At 51.4% G+C, this 24624-nt stretch overlaps 1 protein-coding gene across 2 annotated transcripts in view; it reads right to left on the bottom strand.

Annotated features, from left to right (window-relative positions):
* Positions 1-24624, bottom strand: part of LOC138570729 (SURP and G-patch domain-containing protein 2-like) — a 187242-nt gene that overhangs the window by 56056 nt on the left and 106562 nt on the right. For both annotated transcript variants that reach the window (XM_069649140.1, XM_069649141.1), the window contains exon 8: positions 14711-14766. In XM_069649140.1, coding sequence (XP_069505241.1) covers positions 14711-14766 — 56 coding nt within the window. The remainder of the gene's footprint in view (positions 1-14710; positions 14767-24624) is intronic.

The raw sequence follows: 24624 nt of genomic DNA, 5'->3' as shown, positions 1-24624 counted from the left end.
GAGCCATCGAATGACAGGTTCAAGAGCCTGGCTTGCACATCTGGGGCAAAACCAGACTTTCTAAACCAAGCGAATCTCCTGGTTGTTGTACTTGCCGCCATTGCTCTGCTGATACTGTCAGACGAATCAGTGCCTGTCTGGAGGGATTCACACAGCTTCTTTACCGTCCTGTATGATATTTAGGAACGCCTCCCTTTCTTCTCCCTCCGGGATGCAGTCAGCCGCTGTAGAAGCACACTCCCAAAGTGTATGGCTAAATCTAGCAAGGGTGCAAGTAGCATTAACAGATTTTAACGCCATGCTACATGCCGAAAAAACTTTGCCATAGCATCATATTTCTTATCGTCGCTGTCCTGTGGGACGGTAGGGTAAGCAGTCTTGACATCAGTAGAAGATGCTGCCTATACCACCAGACTTTCTGGGGATGGGTGTTTTGACAAACTCCGGGTCTGCAGAAGATAACCTGTATTTAGTACAGTTTTTTATTTACTGCCGGGACGACATCTGGGGTTTCCCAGTTCGTCATGATTTTCCTCTGAAGAGCTTTATGAAAGGGCACTACAGGATCCTCCTGTGGACCTTTATCAAGAATATCCGTGAGGTCATCTTGTTGGAAAACCTGTGAAGATGTTGACCACACCATAAATTCTGTGATCCTGGCCATTAAGGCTCTATAGGGGGTTTCAGCATGCTCCCCCGGGTCTGGCCTAGCGAACTCCACCTCAGGGGAAGTGACTAACCCACTTGCCTCATGTAAGGAATCATGGAGATCCTTTAACCTGCGTTCTTCCGAGGATAACTCCTCTTGAACTGGGGTTGCAGGTCCCTGCAACTCAAATGTGTCTTCTTGTTCAGATAGTTCTCCCTCTTCCATAATTGAGGACATAGTTCTCAATTGTTCTGAACTCACAAAGGGTGTGAAACCCATCTCCAAGGCAGAGGGTGCCAAACTTGTTGTAATTGGCCTTGAAAACGTCGATGTCGTCGACGCCGAAGGCTTCGAGCAGGGTGTCGAAAACAAAGGCGGAGGCCTTGAGGTCCTCGATAGAATTGGGATTCTTCTCAAGGAAGTCGCCAATCTCGACGCCACCGAGGACCTGGGGATAGCCACTGGGTGCGTTGCAACCGTGACTTTCCTTGGCGTCGACGCCGGTTTCGAAGATGGTGTCGAGTCCACAGACCCGTGTGTCGAAGGCCCCTTCGACATCGGCGTCGAAGACACCGACCTCGGCGTCGACGAAACCTTCGAAGAAGGTTTCGAGGTCATAGCTTTACTCAAGGGTTCGCGACGCGCTCGAGAAGCTTCCTTCGCCGGGTACTGCGACTCGCAGCGTTTTTGACCTTCGGGTCTTTCGACCAGAGCATTGCTCTCGGTAGTCTTTGAGGGGGTCGAGGCCGCTTTCTCGAAGATGCTCATATTTTTGCGGAATTCCTCCCATTCAGCCCAGGAACTATGTTTCGTGGGGCAAGGGATTCTCTTAGGAGAAACAGAGGAAGAGGAGGACGGAGAACATGGAACTTGGAGATTAATTTAGGTGCAAACCTGGGATGTGTGCGCAGAACTACCTTATCTTTGTGGACTATAACAAAGGGGTCTAACAACAGAAAGAGCCTGTAGTTTGCTAACCCTTCTGATAGAAGTGATAGCCACTAAGAAGACGGTCTTATAAGTCAGGTCTTTCAGACTTGCTTTATGCATAGGCTCAAAGGGAGCTCCCATGAGCTTGGTCAAAACCACATTCAGATCCCATCCAGGGTCTGGGTGAGAAATGAGAGGATAAATCCTCTTATCCCCTTTAATCACGAGTATTTTCCACCACAACACCTTTAGTTGTGATGTGGTGTAGGTTGACAGAGCAGCCAGATGAACCTTTAGGGAATTGAATACTAACCCAGTGTCCAACAGGTGGGCTAGATACAGCACAATGTGTCAGGGCGAGCAATCGATGGGATTGACGCCCTTGGAATTGCAACAGATGACAAAACGTTTCCATTTGCTGGCATAGCAATATCGCGTATTAGGTTTTCTCGCTTCCCCCGAGTATGTCCATGCACCTCCGAGTGAGTTGCAGGTGCTCAAACTCTATGATCTCAGGAGCCACGCCGCCAAGTTCAGAGTTTGTGGGCATGGGTGTAGGGTCTCGACTCCCTGTCCCGAGACAACATGTTGTACGGGCAGGGTAGCTTGACTGGCGGGGAGAGGGACATTTCCATCAGGTGAGCAAACCAGGTTTGGCGGGCCCACACGAGGGCCACCAGTATCATGCTAACTGGTGCATCTTGTGCACTATCTTGTTGAGAAGGGGAGTTGGGGGTGGGGGTGTTTGGGTAGCGTAGACAAATCTCCCCGACCATGGGATCCAGAGACCGTTTCCCTTGGATCGGTTCTGGGGGTACCTGGAGGCGTAGTCTTGGCATTGGGTGTTCTCCAGAGTAGCGAACAGGTCGATCTCTGGGAACCCCCGTTCTGTGAAGATGTTGGCCACGATGTCTTAGTGCAGTCGCCATTCGTATTCTTCGGGCAGAGGGAAATCTCTGCTGAGTACATCTGCTAGAAGATAGAGTTCCCCTGGAACATGTTGGGACAACAAACATCGCGTGTTTGAGAGCCCATATCCAAATGTTCTGGGACAGCTTGGATAACCCTGGAGAGTGAGTGCCCCCCTGCTTGTTCAGGTAGGAACAAGTTACTTACCTGTAACTGTTGTTCTCCAGCATGGGTCTGGCATGGATTCACATGCTCATGAATATTCCCCGTCGTCAGGCTGGGAATCCTCGGTAAAGAAAAAACCTGTATCAGTTTCGTTTCTGATCTGTCTTTCGTAGTAATAACCAATCACTGGTCTCTGCGTCATACTGACCACAGCCAATGACTGCCCTCTACCTAAGCACCGCCTCTGGCAGCCATCTTCAGATTTGGAAGCACGTGAAGTGGCAGTATGACCAAGTGAAGAGCCGCAGAGGGGTAGGCGGAAGGGTTCGCATGTGAATCCATGCCAGACCCATGCTGGAGAACAACGGTTACAGGTAAGTAACTTGTTCCTTCTCCAGCATGGGGTCTGGCATGGATTCACATGCTCATGAATAAAGAATACATAGCAGTACACACATGCACAACCACGGGAGGTGGCAAAGGCTCAACATTAAGCATTACATCAAACACAACATTAAGCATCTTACCTCCTCACCAGGCTCACCTCAGGCGAACAGGTTGCGCAGCACTGCTTGGCCGACCCTGGACTCCTCCCTGGAATCCCGATCGACGTAGTAGAATTTCGTGAAGGTGTGCGTCGACCTCCACGTAGCAGCCCTGCATATGTCCAGCAGGGGCACACCAGAAAGGAATGCCGTGGTGGCTGCGATCGCTCTGGTGGAATGGGCTCTCGGACGGCCAGGCAGCGGTCGGTTTGCCAACCGATGACAGTACATGATACAGCCGGAGAGCCATCTGGAAATGGAAGCCTTCGAGAGAGCCTTCCCCTGATTGACAGGTCCAAAATTCACAAAGAGTTGTGACGTCTTCCGAAAACACTTCGTGCGGTCCACGTAGAACTTCAGCGCTCTAGTCACATCCAGCGAGTGCAAAGTCCTCTCAGCCGGCGACGGGAAGAACACAGGCAACACCAAGGGTTCGTTGAGATGGAAGTCCGACGGTACCTTGGGCATGAAGGAGGGGTGCGTCCTGAGCACTACCCTTGTGTCGTGAAAAGTCAAGTACGGGGCCTTGCAGGAAAGGGCCTGGATCTCTCCCACCCGTCGTGCGGAGGTGATGGCCACAAGAAACGCTGTTTTCCACGACAGAAACTTCAACGGGGCCGAGTGCAGAGGCTCGAACGGAGGTCCCATGAGCTTGGTCAGCACCAGGTTGAGCTCCCACGCCAGGGCCGGAGCCTTCACCGGCGGGAACGATCTGAACAGTCCCTTCATGAACTCTTTCACCAGACGATGAGACCACAAGGACGTCCGGCCCGTGGTTCTGGTGTATCGGGAGATCGCAGCAAGATGAATCTTGATGGACGCGTGTGCCAGTCCAGCTTTGGCCAGCGTCAGCAGGTACGGCAGTACCTGGGGAGCCGTAATCCGTAGAGGGTTAATCTTCTGTGCGTGGCACCAGACAGAGAACCTCTTCCATTTGTGTCCGTAGCATTTAAGAGTCGAGGACGCCCTGGCCGTTGCAAGAACCTCTCTGCAGTCGGCCGGTATGTCGTATCCTCCAAACTCTAGCGCTGCAGGAGCCAGGCCTGCAAGTTCAGCGTTTTCGGGTCGTGGTGGAGGATGGCGCCTCCTTCCCTGGAGAGTAGATCCGCGTCCACCGGCAGCTTGATTGGCGGGGACGCTGATAAGTCCAGAAGGTCCGGGAACCATATCTGCCTCGGCCACGCAGGTGCGACGAGGATCATCCTGCACCGTGACCTCTTGAGCTGGTTGACGAGCCGGATTAGCAGTGGCAAAGGAGGGAACGCGTAGAGGAACAGGCCCTCCCAGGGGAACGAGAAAGCATCGCCCATGCTCCTCGCCTGGGGAAGCCTGCTGGCGAACCTCCGGCACTTGGAGTTCGTCGCCGTCGCGAACAGGTCGATCTGGAGTGTGCCCCACCGTCGGAAGAGGCGATCCACTAGATCCTGCCTTAGTTCCCACTCGTGGCACGAGCGCAGCTCCCTGCCGAGTGAGTCGGCGATGGTGTTTTTTATCCCTGCCAGATGAAACGGCACCAGAAACATCCCTTGGGCGGCGGCCCAATGCCACAGGTCCTGCGCCTCCTTGGACAGTGCTGGGGACCTGGTTCCGCCCTGTTTCCTGATGTAAAACATGGTGGTGGTGTTGTTGGTGAAGATCCTCACCCCCTTGCCCTTGAGGGACGGAAGGAAGGACCTGAGGGCCCAGAACACTGACCGAGCTCCAGGACGTTGATATGGAGGGACTTCTACGTCGGGAGCCAAAGGCCTCTTGCGTGCAGATTTTCGGTGTGCGCTCTCCACCCTTCCAGGGAGGCATCCGTGGTCACTGTCTCCTGGTGGTCTGGGGTCTGGAAGTCCATGCCCACCGTCAGATGCGCGCGGGTGCCCCACCACCGGACCGCTCGGCGGAAACTCTCGTCGAGTGTGATCCTCTCCTCGAAGCCGCCCGTTGTTTGGATCCAGCGCGCGTCCAGGAACTCCTGTAACGGGCGCATCCGGAGCCTGCACATGGGAATGAGGTAGATGCAAGAAGACATCATTCCGAGGAGGGACTTGATGGACCTCACCTTGGCCGCGTCGGAAACCAACATCCGCTGTACCTTGCCCAGGATGGACCTGGTCCTTTCCTCCGACGGGGAGGCCAGAAGGGACACTGTCGAGCTTCGCTCCCAGAAACAGTGCGTTTTGCGCGGGTACCAGGTGGGACTTGGCGTAGTTCACGGAGAATCCCAGGTCCGTGAGAAGTTGGATGGTCCTTGCCGTGTGCTCCACGGCGAGCTCCCTCGTCTTGGCTCGGATGAGCCAGTCGTCCAGGTAGGGGTAGACGTGGATCCCCTCGCGCCGCAGCTGCGCCGCCACCGGTGCAAGGCACTTGGTAAATAGCCTGGGTGCCAACCGTAGTCCGAAGGGGAGGGCTTTGAACTGGTAGTGACGCCCTTGGACCACAAACCTGAGGAATTTTCGGTGCCCCTTTAGGATGGGAATATGGAAGTAGGCATCCTCCAAATCCAACGACGACAGGAAGTCTCCTTCCTCCAGCTGACCCAGGACGTGCTGGAGGGTGACCATCCGGAACTTCTGCGCCTTGATGAACTTGTTCAGACGTCGCAGGTCTAGGATGGGGCGCCATCCTCCCGTCTTCTTCACGAGGAAGTATCTCGAGTAAACTCCAGAGCCCCGAAGCCTCTTTGGGACGAGTTCGATGGCACCCTTCCTGAGCATCGCCTTCACCTCCAGGAGAGGCTGAGGGACGTGAAGCTCTTTCCTGGCCACGGGGGGGACGCGCGGGCACCTTCTTTGAAACTCGAGCGCGTGGCCCCGGGCTAAGGCGTCCAGCACCCAACGGTCGGTGGAGATGGACTCCCACACGCTGACGAAGCTCGCCAGCCGGCCTCCCACCGGGGTGCTTCGGTGGGGGCCCGACCCCACGGCCGGTTCAATCCTGTTTCGACGAGGCTTTGCCGCCTTGACCTCCTTGGTGACGACGGCGGGGTCCGCCAGATTTGCCTCGTCCTCTTGTAGGCCTCCTGAGACGAGTGGGCCGCTTGACGGTAGGTGGAGAAACCGCCGCCGGAACCTTTGGAGGCGCCCTTGCCTCCGCTGCTCCGAAAGGGCGTCCGTCGTTGCTGCAGAACCCCAAGGGCCAGGGCCGTCTCAGTGTCCGCTTTAATGGCCTGAAGGGAATCGTCCACCGTTTTCCCAAACAGGTTGTTCCCATCGAACGGCATGTCCAGGACTCTGGTCTGTACGTCTTGACGGAAGTCCGTAGCCTTGAGCCATCCACGCCGCCTAAGGCACACGCCGTTGCCCAACTGGCGAAACCCAGTGTCGGCGATGTCCGTCGCAATAGTGATGGCGTGGTCCGACGCCACCTCACCTTCCTGTAGGATCTCCAGGGCATCCGCCCTCTTGTCGTCCGGTAGGAAGTCCAGCAGGGGAGCCAGTTTGTACCATAGCTCCCTGTCGTAGCGGGCCACGATAGCCAAGGCGTTGGCCGCTTTAATCGTCGCTGCAGACGAGATGACCCTGCGTCCTATAGCGCCCAATTTCTTTCCCTCGCCGTCCGGTGGGGAAGTCGATGTGGAGGCCGCACCCCCCCCCCATGCTTTCTTCCTGGCCGCCGCGGAGACGACTGAGTCCGGGGTAGGCTGCACCCAGAGGCACAGGGGGGCCGCGTCCGGGACCCGGTACTTCTTCTCGTACCGGTCTCTTCTAGCTGGCGTCGTGGAAGGGTTCTTGAGGAGGGCGAGGCCCTCATCCCAAATGTCGTCCAGTAGAGGCACCGCGAGGACAGTCTTCCTCTTGGCCTCGCGCCGTTGATAAAGGAATCCTTCCTTTTTCTTCTCCTCAGGGCAGAGTTGGAAAAGCTCGGATGCCCTGGCGATCATGGAGTGGAACGATCCAATCTCGTCGGGCGGAGAAGCCCTGGTGGGAGGTGATGACGGTAGATCCTCGTCGTATACCTAGTCGTCCGTACCCGTCGCTGCCGTGTCAGTCCCCGTATCATCCCCTCGGGTGGATGGGGAGGAGGGCTGGACGGGTCGCGACGGCTGAAAAGGAGGTGGAGGGTGAATCCTTTTCTTGGGCGGGGGAACACCATTAGGTCCCGGTTCAGGATCCCCCGACGGGAGAGGTTCCTCCGTCGGCAACGATAGTCTCGTCCTTATCTCTGAGCATAAGGACTGTATAGCCAACAAAATGGCCGCCGAGTTGTCTTGCAGCGCTGGCAGAGGGGAATCCGACGGTCGATCAGGGGCCAAGCCCGTGGCTTAAGACCTCGATCAGCTCTTCCTCCGAGGTTGAAGCCGAATCTACGACGACGCCCTGCCCCCCCTTTTTCTTCCCCGCCGGGGATTTCACGGGGGTCCTATCGATGGGCACAAAAGAGGACTCCCTCCGAGGTGGCAGGGAGACTCTGAGCCCCGAGGTCGCCACCACTGGTGTAGCCTCCACAGGCTGAGCCAGGGCCGCCGCGACAGTATTGATAGAGGGCTTGGCCGGATGGATTAAGGCCTTCACCACCTTAGGTGCGCTCACCGCCTTATCCTTGAGGGGGGGGGGGGGGACACTGCCTCGCTCCCCCTTCGATGGGGCCTTCGAGCTCGACCGGGGCCTCTCCAGGAGCTTCGCCGGGTTCTCGCCCTTCCTCTTACCTGACCCAGAGCGTTGGCTCGTGGCTGAAAGAGCCGGGGAGGGTGCGCCCTGCCTGGCGCCTGTAGAGCCCGACCGTTCGGCGCTCCCGGTGCCAGCGGACTCGCGGTGCTTGGCCTTGTGTTGGACCCCCATCGCCGGGGCGTCCTCAAAGGTCTTAGAAGACCGCTCGGATTTCTTCCTCTTCTTCTCGCCCGACGGGCTCTTCCCTTCCAGCCAGTTGGCGAGGCGTTGGTGGCGGTCCTTCATGGTCCACTCCGACATATTGCCGCAAAACGCACAGTCCTTCTCCACGTGCGTCTTGTCCTCATGTAAGCAGTAGAGACAAAAGTGTTCGTCCTCCTTAAAGACGTTCTGCAGCTGGCATCCAGGGAAGACCCTGAACAGCTTTCCGGGCGTCGAGCTTCCCTTCTCCTGGGCCATGTCCGGGCCTGAGAAGCTTCTGGAGTCCTCCAAAACGTAGCTCGACGAAATCTTCACCCTTGAGGGGCGCAGACGAATCCGACACGGGTCCCCGTTGATCGGATGGAGAGTCGGTGGAGCTTGAGGCTCTTTTGACCGGAAAAAACGAAGTTTTTGAGAAAAAACGTGAAAAAAATAGCATTAACGCTCGAGAGCAATAGCACGAGGATCCCAACACATGAACGTGCGGTAAAAATCTGAAGATGGCTGCCAGAGGCGGTGCTTAGGTAGAGGGCAGTCATTGGCTGTGGTCAGTATGACGCAGAGACCAGTGATTGGTTATTACTACGAAAGACAGATCAGAAATGAAACTGATACTGGTTTTTTTCTTTACCGAGGATTCCCAGCCTGACGACGGGGAATATTCATGAGCATGTGAATCCATGCCAGACCCCATGCTGGAGAAATACATAGCTGTAGTGCTGTCCGTCAGAATCAGCACTGTCTTCCCTTGCAGTTGCACCTGAAAGGCTTTCAAAGCTTTGAACACCGCTAACAGCTCCAGTAAGTTTATATGATTGGACGCTACTTGATGAAGCAGATGAACACCCCACCCTGTGAGAGATGAGTTATGAGAGTGGCTTCCACTGCAGGGGTGGTGAAGGTCTTCACCTTCAAGAGGTTGTCTCTTGACCACCACTGCAGAGAGAGAACGAGGGCTGGGGAGACAGCTACCAGATCTTCCCATTGTCCGCTGGCATGACACCACTGGCCGTTGAGCCACTCTTGCATGCGACGCAAGCGCAGCCGCGTGTGGGGAACCAAGTATATGCATGCCGCCATCATTCCTAGCAAGCACATTGATTTGCGTACCATCACCTCCTGACTGGCTACATATTGAGGGATCTGTGAAAGCATGTTCTGAACCCTCTCGCTGGAGGGGAACACGAAACAGTCTTCCATCCAAATTAAAGCTCCCAGAAATTGTTTTACTTGGCTGGGGACTAAACTGGATTTCTTTTCGTTGATCGAGAAACCCAAGCTGAAGAGATCTACTGTTTTTTGGGTGTTGGGAAAACAAGCGTCAAACGAGTCCCCTGTGATGAGCCAGTCGTCGAGGTAAGGGTAAACTGCGACTGATAGTCTGCGCGGGTGTGCTGCTGCCACTGCCAGGACTTTGGTAAACACCCTTGGCGCCAAGGCGATGCCAAAGGGGAGTACCTTGAATTGGTAATGTTTGTCCTGGATCATGAACCTCAGATATTTTCTGTGCGCTGGCAACATTGAAATATGAAAGTATGCAATGTTGCCATGAAGTTCCCCCTGTTTCAGCAATAGGATCACCTCCTGCAATGTTACCATGCAAAACCTCTGGAGTTTATAAACTTGCTCGCTGGGCACAGGTCTAGAACAGGGTGCATGGTGAGATCCTTTTTAGGGTACAAGCATGGACATTGAATAAATACCCTGGTTTACCTCAAGAATAGGGACAGCTCATATGGCGTCCTTTCCCAGCAGTGGAATTAGGATTTCCAGATGGTCTGGTGAAAGGCGTTGTGAGTGCGGCAGTCTGAACCGTGGCGGTCGGGCGAATTCCACGCAGTAACCATGGGCGACCGTCTTTAAGACCTACTGGTCGGAAGTTATCCCCTCCCATGCCCTGAGGAAAGAGGTTAATCGCCCCCCGACCAGGGTGACATGGGAAGGGACCTGGACTTGGTGGTCATTTCTGACTAGAGGCCGTGGCTCATCTGGGATTGGGGCCTCTGCCGAGTTTCTGACCCCTTTAGGGGTCGTAAGTGGGGCTTCCAGATGTTTGATTTGTTTTGAAATTACCCGTGCCATAGTTTTGACCAGCACGGGCTTGCCCTCGAAAGGACCGTCGAGAGTTATTACCCCTCCGGGAGGAGGGTTTCTGTGTAATTTGATGCAAAGATCTAATAGTCTCATGCTCCTTCTTGGCTGTTTCCAAAGCCTCATCTACTGCTTTCCCGAAGAGGTTAGTCTCATCAATGGGTTTATTAATGAGAGAAGCCAGAGTCTCAGGTCTAAATCCTGATGTATGCAGCCAAGCGTGTCTTTTCAGTAGGGTCCCTTGTGCAAGAGACCTGCCTGCAGTTTCCGCACTATCCAGTGTGTTTTTCACCACATTCTGGTTAACTAGTCTTCCCTCCGTTATAATGGAGATAAGCTTTGACTTGACGGGTTCGGGAACCTCTTGGATTCCTTCCTGGAGCAAATTACATTGGGCATCAGCATAGCTTGCTGATAGAGTAGTATTATTAGCAGCCCGTATGGTGTATACAGCTGCTGAAGTGACGTTTGCCCAGGGCATACAGCTGCTTAGACTCTTTGTCCGGTGGTGATTCTCCCGTGGCAAGGGGTACCCCTGCCCTCTTTCGAGTGGTAGTCACTACTAGTGAATCTGGGATAGCATGCCCTTTGATGTATAGAGGGTCAGAGGGAGAAGGTCGAAATAGTTTTTCTACTCTTGGGTTCACTGCCCGTGTTTGAGCAGGTGACACCAATGAGGGAGCTACCCGTCTCTTAACAGTCAAGGAGGGGGATGGATTGACTCGCCAGAGGTTTTCCTTGATATCCTCCATGAAATCCTGCTCAGGAACCGCCTCGAGTGGCAAGTATTCAGCTGCTTTTTTCAACATGCAGTTGAATGCCATTTGCTCATCTACAGGAGAGGCATGGCGAGCCGGGGTGGACGGAGGAGAGTAGGCACAAAACATCAGTGTCCTGATCTTGCTGTGTCCATGGGTCTTGACCATCCTGCTGGGTTTCCTCCCAGTTGCCTGTAGTATCCTGTAGATCTTCCTCGTAGTTTTGCAGGAAAAAAGCTTCTTCATTATAGATGTCTATGTGTCCATCTGGACCACGTCTTGCTGTTGGAAAACATGAGACTGATCTTCCTGAATTTGGAGTTTAGGGTCTACCCGAGCCTTTTTCGGGGGCGGATGATCAGAAGAACTGATAATCTGCTCCAGCCGATCCATACACCCTTCAAATTTTTCTGTACTCCATTTAGAGGACCTAAACGGGGCTACGTGAGGAGAAACGACATTCTCCGCACTGCAGCGTTGAAAGGAACCTCTCAGGGTGTCGGAAAGAGGCTCTCGTCCATCTTCGTAAGCCTCATCAGAATCGGGAACCCAATCCGCCGAAATCTTTTCCGCGGATTGGCCCACAACCTTAGGCGGAACCGGAGTAAGGCCCACTACCGCTGTAATTCTTCCGATGCTACTTTTGATAGTCGCCGAATCGTCGTGAGACAAAGGGTCCGATGATTTATCGGACTCCTGCACTTTGACGCGTGTAGGCTTCGGAGTAGCGCCCTTAGCTGATTTGGTTTGCCCAGCCGCAAAACGCTGCTGCGGATGCAGGCAAGGCTTTGGATCCGAAGGAACCGGCAAGGTTTTCGGCGGCCCCGTTGGCGCTTTCGCTTTTTTCAACGAAGATGTCGAAATTGGCATAGGGGTTGTGTGCTTAGTGCGATGCGCTTGTACGCCCCTGTCGCGGGGTGTGGTCGCTGAAGCAAGACCAGAGTCGAGCATTAAAGGGTCGGGGACGGGCGTGGCGGACCTAGAAGCGTCTGCCTCAAGGTCTATAACATCCGAAACGGACGTTTGGTCATCCGAAGTACCCCAGTCACTTTCAGCTGGCGTGGCGGTGGGGGAAGGGGGCTCCACGTGTGTCATACCATATGCGGCCCACCACTTTACACGGCACTCCTTAAGGGTCTTAGGCCGAAGGAGTTTGCATGCCGCACACCGCTTCTTGTCGTGCTCTAAGGGGAGACAGGCAATACACGTCCTGTGTTCGTCCTTCCAGAATCTAAAAGGAGTCCTTTCCATAGCCAAAGTGAAGGATGACCAGACCAACAGGGAAAAGGAGGAAAGACATACTAAACAATATGGCCACCCCGACCCCATTCTCCCTACTGTATAGGTCGGACAGAGGGCCCGACCACGTGGAAAATCCGGCCGCCAGATCTTAGGCGCCGAAATCCACAGCCGTAGACTATTCCCCCGTAGTCTTCGTCGAAGATGTTCTTGTTGGGCGAAGGGACTTAACAGGGAATAAACCGACAATTCAGTAAAGATAAACAATGTTTAAGGTTTCATAGCCCTCATATTAATGTCAAAATATAGTTTTGGTAGAGGTCAAAGTCTTTGTGGCTTTGAGGCAAAGGATCGATGTATACACAGTCAGCATCAATGTTTCTTGTATCGAAGTCAGTAGCGTCGATGGAATCGATAATTTACCATGCACTTGTGCTTTGAAGGACTGGGTCCTCAACTGTTTCTTCGACGATTTCTCGTAGAGTATTCAAAGACTTAGGCTTATGACCCGGGCTTGAGGGTGCGCATGGTTTTGCCTTGGCCTTATGGTGGTCATCGACCGCAGCATGGCCACTTTTCTCATCTTACAAGGACGATGAGGCCTGCTACTCAGATTTTTACCATTTTCTTCTTAAGAGTTCCCACTCATTTTTGGATGATTAGTCGACAGACTACACTTTCATCTGAGGAAGCAAAGTATGATGGTGATCTATGTCTGCTCCTCGTCGAGTGGGATTGTTTTTTGAATCTCGACTCGTGGGATGACCCAAATTTCAAAAGGAAAGGACAGCGATTTGGGGACAATCCTACCCACGGAGTTTAGCCTCAATGTCTTTTAAAGTCTTACATGTCGGATCAACAGTCTTGTTACATGCTCAACGCCCAGGCAGCAGATGCATATTTTATGCGGGTCAGTGATGGACATTTTGGCGCTGCATTTTAGGCACGTCTTCAGTGTATTCGGGGCTAAAGACTGACCATTCTCGAAACGTTTTCGTAGAAAACTGAAGCGCATTGTAGTTCTCCAAGCAATCGCGTTCCCGGTAAAAACAAAACCGATATATGTACACGTCGTCAGCTGAGATGGAGGCTGTCTAGGGACAGAGTCGACGCCCAGTGCCTTCTGCCGAATGAAAAAAATAATTCTGAAGCAGCTGGACACAAAGGTATCATAAGATGAGGAATACGTGGGAGGACACAATCCATTTGAAGAGTCTGGTTAGCTTCACACCAACAGCTACCAGGAGCTACTTTTGGCTTCCAAGGCAAATTGATGCCGAACATACACACCTATGCGGATTTAACTCGCAATCTATAAATAAACCTTAGGACGCCTCTATGAAATTTAAAGCATTAAGAGGTCACAAATAATTGATAGAAATTAGGTTTCCATTTTATGTGTAAATGACATTTGTGGAACGATATGTACTAGCTCCTTGTTCCCCAGTGGTAGCTCCTGGTCACTGGTTAATGCTAGATACCCAAGAGCTGCTTTTAGCTACTGCCCATCTAATCTCAATTTCAAGCTCTGCAGATCTCGCAGTTAATAGATGTCTGGTAGCATTTACAGAACTTGGAAGATATTTAGTAAGACTATAAAAAAGTAGCCTGCCCATGGAGTTTATAGAATTCCATTATCGTAGATCCTATGGTAGTCCGCCTGCCATGCCTATACGATGTACGAGGACAGCCAGTCAATTGCACTTGAAGGTTGCCACCCTATAGTGCCTAGAAGAGCATCAGGGAAGCTGTTTTTTCCCCACAGACAATCTGATGACAAAGCAACAAAGATGAGCTCCATCTAAGCTCGGTACCGCTACCACTTCGGTGGATCTCTGCCGCAGGCATGGCCATCCAGCCACACATTGGAATGCAGCTACGACGTAGGAAAATTCGGTCTAGCTGGATGCATAACTAGTCTCTTGCACTCGCCTCAGCACTCACCCACATGCCCGACCTCTTGGGTTACTTACAGGAGCCCGGCCAGCCTACCCAATTCCATATCTCAGCCAAAATGCACACAGGCATTCTAAACCTATGAGAATTTCCCATACTCTGGACTGCAGTCCCCAAGGGCGTTTGCACCACAAGTGCGTTGAGACTATAGTAATGGTAAAAAGTGCAACATAAATAATGACAATTACAAGTAGAAATACTTTGTAATGTCAATGGCATGGCTGTGCATGAGCTCTTAAAGAGCAGAAACTTGTTAAAATCCTCTTTTTCCACAAGGAAAACGCAAGACGCTGCCATTTTCTTGGTCTAGTGCTAGTAAAAAAAATAAAAAGGTAGGTCATTCCAAGCCTAAGCGTTGGGAATATTAATAACTATGCACATTTATAGATTCAATAGGTAGATGTTGGGTTGGTGTATCAAGAGGTACAATGGCAGAAGTGGCTGCTGGGAGGGAATGAGTCCATGGAGCAATCTAGTAACTGCATATTTTGGCAATGTGTTGTAATTCTTCTGAATGCATGTTTTCTTGACAGACATGAAGTACAGATCAACATTTATACGTCAATGTACACTTTGCACTTGATTAGAAGTGAACTTCAGCTTCAATAAGCATTTCATGCAAATCTCTGGATGGACAGCCACAAACTAACATTCATATTAAAGAGGCCTTACCTTTTTATTTGGTCTCCCCTGAGGTCTTTCATAGGCAATTCTGACAGGATCATGAACTGAACATAAAAAACAGAAATTCATGTTACACAAGACCCGTTTGATTTTCTAAATGATTACAAGTGCCCAGCAAAATTACAGAACACCTATTCAGAGGTAGGAGCTATGTAAAATGTCAGTTTAATAGATTGAGGAGGATTTAATGACATGTACTCTGGGAAGGGAGTCACCTTCTTTAAAGCCAACAGGATTTCATTGGCTCACACATTGTGTCGAACCATCAAGGTTAAATTTGAGAGGGCAAGGGATAGATAAAAAATGCATAGTAAAACTATTACTTTGAAAAGAGGTCAACAAAATACAATTACGAAAATAGTTCACTCAATACCTAGAGATTATGCTTATTTGAGGGGCATGCTGGGGATACTTTGTTAAACCAAAATGTAACAGGGAGATTAATGACAGAACTACATTTTAGAGGTTCTCCTGTCATCAAATGGAATATTTGGTTTTCCTGAACTTCAACCATTGTGACCAGGGGGATTTCTAGTGATGAACCCTCTTGGAATACTGGTTGATTTATTGTCCTATGTTAGCAGATATATCTAGGATAGGGTGATTTTTAAGCACCCCATTTTGGCCTCAGTGTGATTCCGTCTCACTAGAAGTGTGTTGTGGAATAGGCTGGGGCAGTACCAGTATGGTAGTCACTGGGGGTATTAATTTTTTTTTTGTTAAGCCCTACCCATAGCCATTTTATTCTAGGCTATCCCTTTGTCTAGAGTCGGCAGCACATTGGGTTCCTACGCCGAGGCTGGAGCCTTCACCGGTGGGAATGAACGGAACGTTCCTTTAATAAACTTATAACCAGACTCGGACCATAACGACCACCAGCCCGGGGATCTGGTGTAGCGGGATATAGCCGCCAGATGAACTTTGATGAGGCATGGGCCAGTCCTGCTTTGACCAACAGCAAATACAGTAGAATTTTCAGAGCCGTGACTCGTAGAGGGTCGATCTTTGCACGGAACCAAACAGCGAACCTCTTCCATTTATGTCCATAGCATTTAAGAGTAACAGATGCTATGGCCGTTGCAAGAACCTCCTTGCAGTCTGCTGGGAGATCGTAACCTCCGAACTCTAATGCTGCAGGAGCCAGGCCTTCAGGTTCAGCGATCCTGGGTCGTGGTGCAGAATTGCACCCCTTCCCTGGCGAGGAAGATCTGTGACCACCGGAAACTTGACTGGAGGGGACACCGACATGTCGAAAGGTCTGGGTACCAGATCTGCTTCGACCACGTCAGTGCGACGAAGATAATCCTGCACCGGGACCGTCTGAGTTGGACTAGTCGAAGCAGCAACGGCAAGGGAGGGAACGCATACAGAAACATGCCGTCCCAGGGGAATGAGAATGCGTCCCCCCCCATGTGCCCCAGCTGGGGAATCCTCCTGGCGAAGCTCCGGCACTTGCTGTTCGGCACGGTCGCAAATAGATTGCCCCATCTACGGAACAGGTGATACACTTGGTCCTGCCGGAGCTCCCACTTGTGGCAAGAGCGCAGCTCCCTGCTGAGCGAGTCATCGACAGTGTTCATCACATTCCCTGGGCGGCGACCCAGTGCCACAGGTCCTGCGCTGCTTTGGAGTGCGCCGGGCATCTGGTGCCTCCCTGCTTCCCGATGTAAAACATTGTGGTGGCTTTGTCTGGGAAGACCCGCACCACCTTGCCCTTGAGGGATGGAAGGAAAGACTTAAAGCCCAAAACACTGCCCGCAGCTCCAACACAATGTGCAACGTCTTCCCCGGTAGCCACAGGCCTCTTGCGTGAAGGCTTCCAGTGTGAGCTCCCTATCATTCCAGGGAGGAGTCTGTCGTGACCGTCTCCTGGTGAGGTGGGGTCTACAAATCTGCACCTACGGACAGATATGCGCAAACTCCCCACCAACATATCGCTTGACGGAAACTCTCGTCAAGTGTGATCTTGTCCTGGAAGCTTCCCGATACTTGTATCCAACGGGCGTCAAGGAACTCCTGTAGTGGACGCATCTGTAGCCTGCACAGCCGAATGAGGTATATGCAGAACGACATGACTAGCAGAGACTTGATGGACCGCACCCTTTGAGATCTTCAGGGCCAACAACAGCCGAACTTTGCCCAAGATGGCCGATATACTCTCCTCCAACAGAGACGCCAGGCACGACACTGTTGAGTCGGGATCCCAGAAACATTGCGTCCTGCGATGGAATCAAGCGGGGCTTTGCATACTTCAGCAAGAACCCTAGCTTGTTCAGCAGGCACACGGTCTTCGCTGTGTGGTCGACAGCAATCTCCTTTGAGCTGGCCCAGATGAGCCAGTCGTCCAGATAAGGGTAGACGTGAATCCCCTGTAGTCGCAGCTGCGCCGCCACTGGCGGCAGGCACTTGAAGACTGTTGGCACAGACTTCAATCCCAAGGGAAGGGCCTTTAATTGGTAGTGCTTCCCTTGCACCATGAAACACAGGAACCTGTGGTGCCCTTTGTGAATGGGGATGTGGAAGTATGCATCCTCCAAGTCCAACGACGACAGGAAGTCTCCCTCTTCCAGCTGTTCGAGCACGTGCTGAAGAGTAACCATCTGGAATTTTTGGGACTTGATGTATTTGTTCAGTCGACAAAGGTCGAGAATGAGCCTCCAGCCCCCGGCCTTCTTTCTGATGAGAAAGTACCTTGAGTACACTTGAGCCTCTTCAGGACGAGCTCCATTGTGCCTTTCCTTAGCATGGCCCACACCCCCAGCAACAGCTGAGGGACGTGGTTTTCCTGCCGGACCATTGGTGGTATTCGGGGACACTTCAGTTTAAATTCCAGGGTGTGTCCGTGGGCGAGAGCGTCCAGCACCCAATGGTCGGTGGAGATGGTCTTCCACAAACGTGTGCCCTGTGGCGGAACCCTGCTCCACCTCGCCTTCCTGCAGAATCTCCAACGCTTCCTACCTCTTGTCGTCGGGAAGTAAGTCCAGGATGGGAGCCATCTTGAAACAACTCCCTGTCTTATCGAGCCACGATGGCAAGTCCGACACCCTGTACTTCGAGGCGATCCCTCTTCATGAGTGCCAAACCCATTGTCCCAAATGTCACACAGGAGTGATACCGGGAGGATTGTCTTCCTCTTTTCCTCTTCGCCTCTGTGCGCTGATATAAGCCCTCCTCCTCTGGAGCGAGCTGAAAGTACTGACAATCTGGAGATAGAGTGGAACGAGCCAATCTCGCCCAGCAGTGAAGATCTGGGCGGCAGAGACGGGAGGTCCCCTAAACCGCTGCCCGTGCCCGTCGCTGTGTCTGGATCAGTCTCATCACTCAGGGGAGGAGGAGGGGGGGTGGGGTGTCCCGATGGGGGTGAAGGGTGGCAAGGAGGTGGAGGGTGTTCTTGGCTGGGGGCTCCCCTGTGTCAGCCCCACGGGCAGGGCTGCCGGAATAGGCATCCTCGCCTGGATCTCCGATACCAGCGCATGCAGGGCTGAAAGGATGTCCGAGAGGTCTCTGGGAGGGAATGGCAGCTGAGGTGCAGGCGGAATAGGCCGCTGGGGCACCGGCTTGGAGCCCAGGCCATCGTTGCCTTGCTGCTCTTCCTCGATGGGAGTCCTCGCCGTCGGCGACTTCGTCGTAGGGCCCGCTTCCTACATTTCCCTCCTCCTGGATGGTTTGCAGACCGGTAAGCTCCTCCTCGATGAGATATCCGTACCCTCGAGGGCCACTGTACTCTGCCCCCTTCCCGCAACTCCCCACCCTCACCCCCATTTCCAGCGGTGAAGGTCTCGGGGAGATGACAGAACGCAGCCTCACTCCTTGGAGGAAGGGTCACCCTGGCCTTAGGGGGTTGCGTCCTGCAGGGCCATCTCAGCAGCCTTCGCCAGAGACGCCGCCACTTCCTCGATGGAAGGCTGGGCCTTCGCTGGGTGCACCAGAGCCTTCATGGTCCGGGCCAGAGCCTTGTCCTGCTTGGCCTCCTCCTTAGGGGGAGGGTCCGAGCCCCGCTCCCCCTTGGGCCTTTCCGGTAGGACGGACTTGGGCCTCTCCTTGAGGTTGCCCGGATGGTCTGACTTCCTCTTGGACGAAGATCCTGAGTGTTGACAGAGGCTGGAGACGTTGAACGCGCCCTGGCCGCTGAGGAGCACATCGCAACGGTGCTCCCGGTGACAGCGGACTTGCGGTATTTAGCCTTCCATTTGACCCTCGTGGAAGGGACACACTCAAAGGTCTTAGAAGCCCACTCAGCCTTCTTGGAACTGGGGGAGGCATGCTGCTGGGACCCGCCTAGATCAGAGGCCTTGGCCTGTAGCCACTCATTCAGCCGCCTGTGCTGATCCTTCATCGTGCGAGGGACCATCTCCTGGCAAAACGCACAATCTGCCTCCTTGTGCATCGGGTACAGACAGTAAAGGCATTCGGAATGCTTGTCTGAAAAGACAAGCTGCGAGCCGCAGCAGGAGCAGATCTTGAACATGGGAGTTGAATCCTTCTCTTCTGACATGGTCCATGCAGCAGAAGCCCGAAAGAATCTCCTGGAAGCTTCCACGAAGAAACTGTGAAATTCACCCTTGAGGGGTGCTGAAGAATCCAAAAATGGGTTCCCGTTAATCGGATAAGTTGATCAATGAGCACAAGGCCCGATTGACTGAAAAATAGAGAAATGCTCTTCCAAAAAGCAAAAAACGCAGTAAAAGCTCGAGAGCTAAACACAAGGACTCCCAACACTTAAAAGTGCGTTAAAAATCTGAACCTGGCTGCCAGAGGAGGAGCTTAGGTAGAGGGCAGTCATTGGCTGGGGGCAGTATGACCCAGAACTCAGTGATTGGTTATTAGGAGTACGACAGTTCAGAAATGAAACAGATTTTTTCTTTACCGAGGATTCCCAGCCTGACATGGACAATTCAATAGCATGTGAATCCATGCCAGACCACAAGCTGGAGAACCATGTGTACAAGATCCCACTTCAATACGTCGAAACTAACAGAATATGCGACCAGTCACATGTTGGATAGAATCAGCGCTCCCATCGACATGGGACGACCTGAAAATAAATGCAAACTAGGCCCAATCAGCCCTCATGCTATTGGACATATCTGTGGCTTTCAACATAGCCATGCAATATTAATTAAAAAAACTGATGGAATGCACCATACAGGAATCCGCACTGAGGTGGTTTACCTCATTCCTCACTAACGGAAAGAACCTACTTACCACCATTCACCTCAAACACCAAAAATCTCCCCTGCGGAGTACCACAGGGAACCAGCCCCTCTCCCCTCAATCATATATATATGCCTTATACTTACAAGAATTGACTACGCAATCAGCCTTCATCTAGGAATAGCGGAAAGACACCAAGAAACTCCAAAGGGTGAAATACACTGCAGCCAGTATTCTACTAAGATTAAAAAGAGATCACATCACTCTGGCACTGAAAAGCATCCACTGGCTACCAGTAAAAGATATGCATTAAATTCAGAAACGCTCTGCATCGCCCACAAAGCCTTACACAGGCAAGGAGCAGAATTCCTCCAAGCCAAGAAGGGACCTAGGATCAAGCTACCTACAAATCGAGATAAAAATACGAAAAAGGAAATTCAAAGCAACGTCTAATTGCAAGCCTCTGGAACACCATGCCCAAAGAATTAGAACCACAGAAAAGCACATTACCTACACAAAACTAATCAAAACATGGTTATTCAACAGACGACAACCGCAAAGTGACATGGGCAGAAATAATTTTACAGACCAAAAGGAAATACACTAAGGGACAAAGTCAAAGATAGCAGCAATTTCTTAGAGAACCAGAACACTGCACCACCCACTGCTTCCCCAACCATGTCCAACAACTAGTGATCAACGAAGAGAATGCCACCCTACCAAAGTACAGATTTGGTGATAGCACTGTGCACAACTATACAACAAGGCAGCTCAGACAGGCAAACCATTAAAACCCAAGCATCACGTATCACCTTAACCTGCCCACCAACTAGTCCCCCAACCTAACCCCACCCACTTGTCCCACCCTAACCCACCCATCCATAACTAGGGCTGCCTGGTCCAGCACATCACCCACCGTCATAAAACCTGCTGTGCTCCCTTTCGGGAACTGATCAGACATCAGGTCCACACCCAACAGCCATTTAACCTGGAGGAGTAACCAGGAACACACTAGGTACACCCATTCACCTGCCATGCCACCATAACTGCGGGGAAGTCAGCCCTCTGACCTAGAGAGGAGGCGAGATGGTGTGACGAACTACAACCAACAACGTTGGTAGACCCCCTGAAGCGGCAACCAAAGACTTACACCAGAGGCTTCACCAAACCAACCAGCTAACCCACTTCCTGCTCCTCCAACATATCCAATACCACTACTGAATAGGAGCTAGCCACACTACACAAACACACCAAGAATCAATCTAATGTTCGCACCCTACCATCTCAGATTCTGGAGACAAACCTAGAGGAACTCCTCAGCACATAGTCCATAAATCCATCAGCTCCACAATTACACACCAACACAATAGTCATACACAAACTGCCATCTGCGACTCTGGACCCTTATGGACACAACTAGCGAGTGCGCACAACCACAATCCACCGTAAGAAAACATGACGCATACAAACACTAGCAGACATCCCGAGGCACTGAGTCCTACCCCATACAGTTACAACACACATGGCCCTCCCGAACCATCTCCCACATGCAAAAGGCTCAAACGCCAGTTCCTCCTGGTTCTGAAACTATCAACACACCCCCAGCCTTCCTTTCTTGCAGAGTCACGTGAGCAACTGGAGACTGCCCTTGGGTCGTAGCGGTGCACGGTATACTGCAACAAAACAGCAGTTTCCCCATGACAAATGAGCAAACAGTCAGGGAAGCTCTGTAAAATGTTAGAACAGGTCGAAAAGCAAAAGGTTTTGGGGGTCCATAGAATACAGAGGGAAACGTTTCCTAACACACACTGAACCATGCCATAACATGCCTAGCCGCCTGCCAGGTTTTACAGTATCTGGCTCATGCTTCTATTACCTTGGCAATGTTCCCCACGACTGCCCTCCTCCTTCCCCCCTCTCCGCTTCGGCACACAAATATGTTGCTCTCACCTACTTATAAGTGCATGTTTTACATAACCCCTTGCAAAATGAGGTGAGGCTTTCCAAATTGTATACCCTGAACAATTTCACTCTTTACCGGCTTTAACTATTAGTGAACGGTTCCATTTTTAGCCCGCACTTGTACTTGCACTCCCTGTAACTAGCACCCAGATGCCCGAGGGTTTGGTGCACTGTAATAAATGTAAATTAATATTGAATATGGCTGAATGTAGAATGACCTGAACCCAGTTGAACTTAGCCAATATATTAGTTCCAAGTGAATGTAGAGTGTGATATGATATTTTATTTGTATCGCGGTCATACACAAGTGTTTCAGAGCGTGTTACCTATGGATTGAATGTAGACGAAATACACTACAGCCAGCCTCATGCAGAAAGTTACCACTAATTTCTTCTTCTACCTAGAATTTAGAATGGGGCGAAGGACATGACCCAAGGCATTCACTATAGTATAGCCAATGTATCAAACCTGTCAAACACCATTCTGAAGAAACTAAGCCACATGCACGGCCGCATTCCTGCACTCATTACCATCATACACCAGACTAAACACAAAGCAAAACACTTCTATCATCAGAATGCAGCTATGTCCTGTGACACAAGATTTGGTGTAGCTGGACAAGTCTCTTGCACTAGAGCTCTCACCGCTCTGAATGCTCACAAGACATAGTAGGTCTGCCTCTCTTTCATGGTTAGATTTGTTTTTCACTCCCATGTTCCCTCCCTGTTGCCCTGTGGGCACTTTGAAACATTTTACTTGATGTATAAGCGCCTTTGACATGCACAATAAATAATCTCGGCACCCATCCACATGCCTGACCATCGTGGGTAGCTTAGCACGGCTTAGCCATACCACCAATAAATTACTGTTGTTGTGCAAGGCTATGTGCGTTATGTTTTGCTGTTGCAATGTAGTTGCATGCAGTTCGTAGTGCTTTGGAGGTGTGTGTGTGAGGTGTATGCAGAGGGGTGAGATGGTTTAGTGGTGTTGGATAGTGGGATCGCTGTTTAGAAGCGACGCATGCTGATCTTCACAATTCTGTCTAGATGTGACGCAATGGGTATTGTCCAATTTGAACTACTCCCATTTGACTGCATCTTTTTGACCATATTGGGGAGGTCAAATGGTACACTAATTACAAAATAGTTGTGGGCTAATGGAATAGGTTGAGGTGGTGAGGGGTCTTGTGTGGTGTCTTCCCACACAGTAGGTCAAAAAGAATTAGGTCAAATGGACAGTAGGTAAAAAATTTTTTTTGATTCGTCAAACAACCCATATCCACGCAATGCTAATCTTCACAATTGTGTCTGGATGGGACGCAAGCAAATCTTTACAATTCTATCTAGATCTGACGCAATGCTAATCTTCGCAGTTCTAGCTAGATGGGATACAATGCTATTCTTCAACACCCGTTTAGATGTGACGTAAGCTAGCATTACAATTCTCTCTAGATGTGACAGAGGCTAATCTTCACAATTCTGTCTAATTGACAGGGGCGCAGATATGCAATAGCACAGAGTATAGTGTACCTAGTTGTGAGATATTGCTCACCAATAGTTCTCTTTATTCAAGAGATCAGGCACAATCAGGCTGAGTTAATGTTAAAGGATATTTGTACCGCGCACCATCACCATCGGAGTGGTCCCCTGGCGCTCTGGCAGCTCTGAAAGAGGGAGAGGGGGGGCGAGTTAGTGGGAATGAGCTGGAAAAGTGCAAGACAGCAGTGATGTGCTGTTGGCATCTTCAGCCCAGTGGGTCCGTTGGCTGGGATAGGGGCGTTTTACGGTCGGTAGTAGTCGTATGCTGTTGTGCAAGTCTGTGTGTGGTTTGTTTTGTTGTTGCAGTGTAGTGCAGTTTGTGCGTTTGCTGCGTTTAGGCTTGTGGTTGTGTTTGGTTAGAGTTTGAGATGTGTATGCAGAATGATGAAATTGTTAGTGGATTGGTTAGTTGGCATTGCTGTCCTTGCAATTATGTTTAGGTGTGATGCCTGCTATCATTCACTATTCCATCGGAGTGTGGCACTTGCTAATTTTCAATACTCTGTCTAGGTGTGAGGCAGGCTAGTGATCGCGATTCCATTCTAGTGTTGCACTTGTCATGTTTTACAGTTTAATTTAAGTGTTCTAGCATTCAAATTTCTATCTAGATGCAACGCAGGCTAATCTTGACCGTTCTATATAGGTGTAGCACTAGTTAACATTGGCTAGTATGTTCGTGCGTGATGCAAAGCAACATTTACTGTCAAGCCAGGAATGGATTTGGGCTGGTGGCCACTAACCTCCAAGTATACATGTTGTAAAACTGACAGTCTACGTTATGGAAAGGTAATGTAGAGTGACAAAGGCTTTCTGGAGTAGAGTAATTGCTCTACACCCCACCCATGCCACACACAGTTTTGTTGGTGTCTGTTGGCTGCTGGCTTCCTTTGCGGACACCTGCAGACATCATGGAGTCGCCAATGCTGTAGCTGCCCTTTGCCTCAAGGCCCTTAGCCAAGAGGGCTGCCGGGCAGTGGGCTGCCCAAGACAGGCCCGGGATAAAGGTGTAATTAGCCAATAGGGGCCAGTGGGAGGGCACGGGAAGCGAGAACAGGGGAAAGCAGCAAGGGCGCATCGCGGACCATGGGGCTGCCTAGAGTGAAACTATTACACAATGTAATGGAAAAAAGGGCAGGAGCATCGGGGCAAAGTGCTTACCTGCAAATCCACGATGGTAAATGACGCAGGAAGCCCGTTTGCCGGGGGTTAGGCCCTCACCAGCAAACACGGATGAACTGGCCAGTAAGG

The sequence above is a fragment of the Ambystoma mexicanum genome, chromosome 1p (assembly GCF_040938575.1).
Source record: "Ambystoma mexicanum isolate Mex_15411 chromosome 1p, UKY_AmexF1_1, whole genome shotgun sequence".
Taxonomy (NCBI): domain Eukaryota; kingdom Metazoa; phylum Chordata; class Amphibia; order Caudata; family Ambystomatidae; genus Ambystoma; species Ambystoma mexicanum.
The sequence above is the reverse complement of the archived record's forward strand: the minus strand, read 5'-3'. Positions and strand labels throughout refer to the sequence as shown.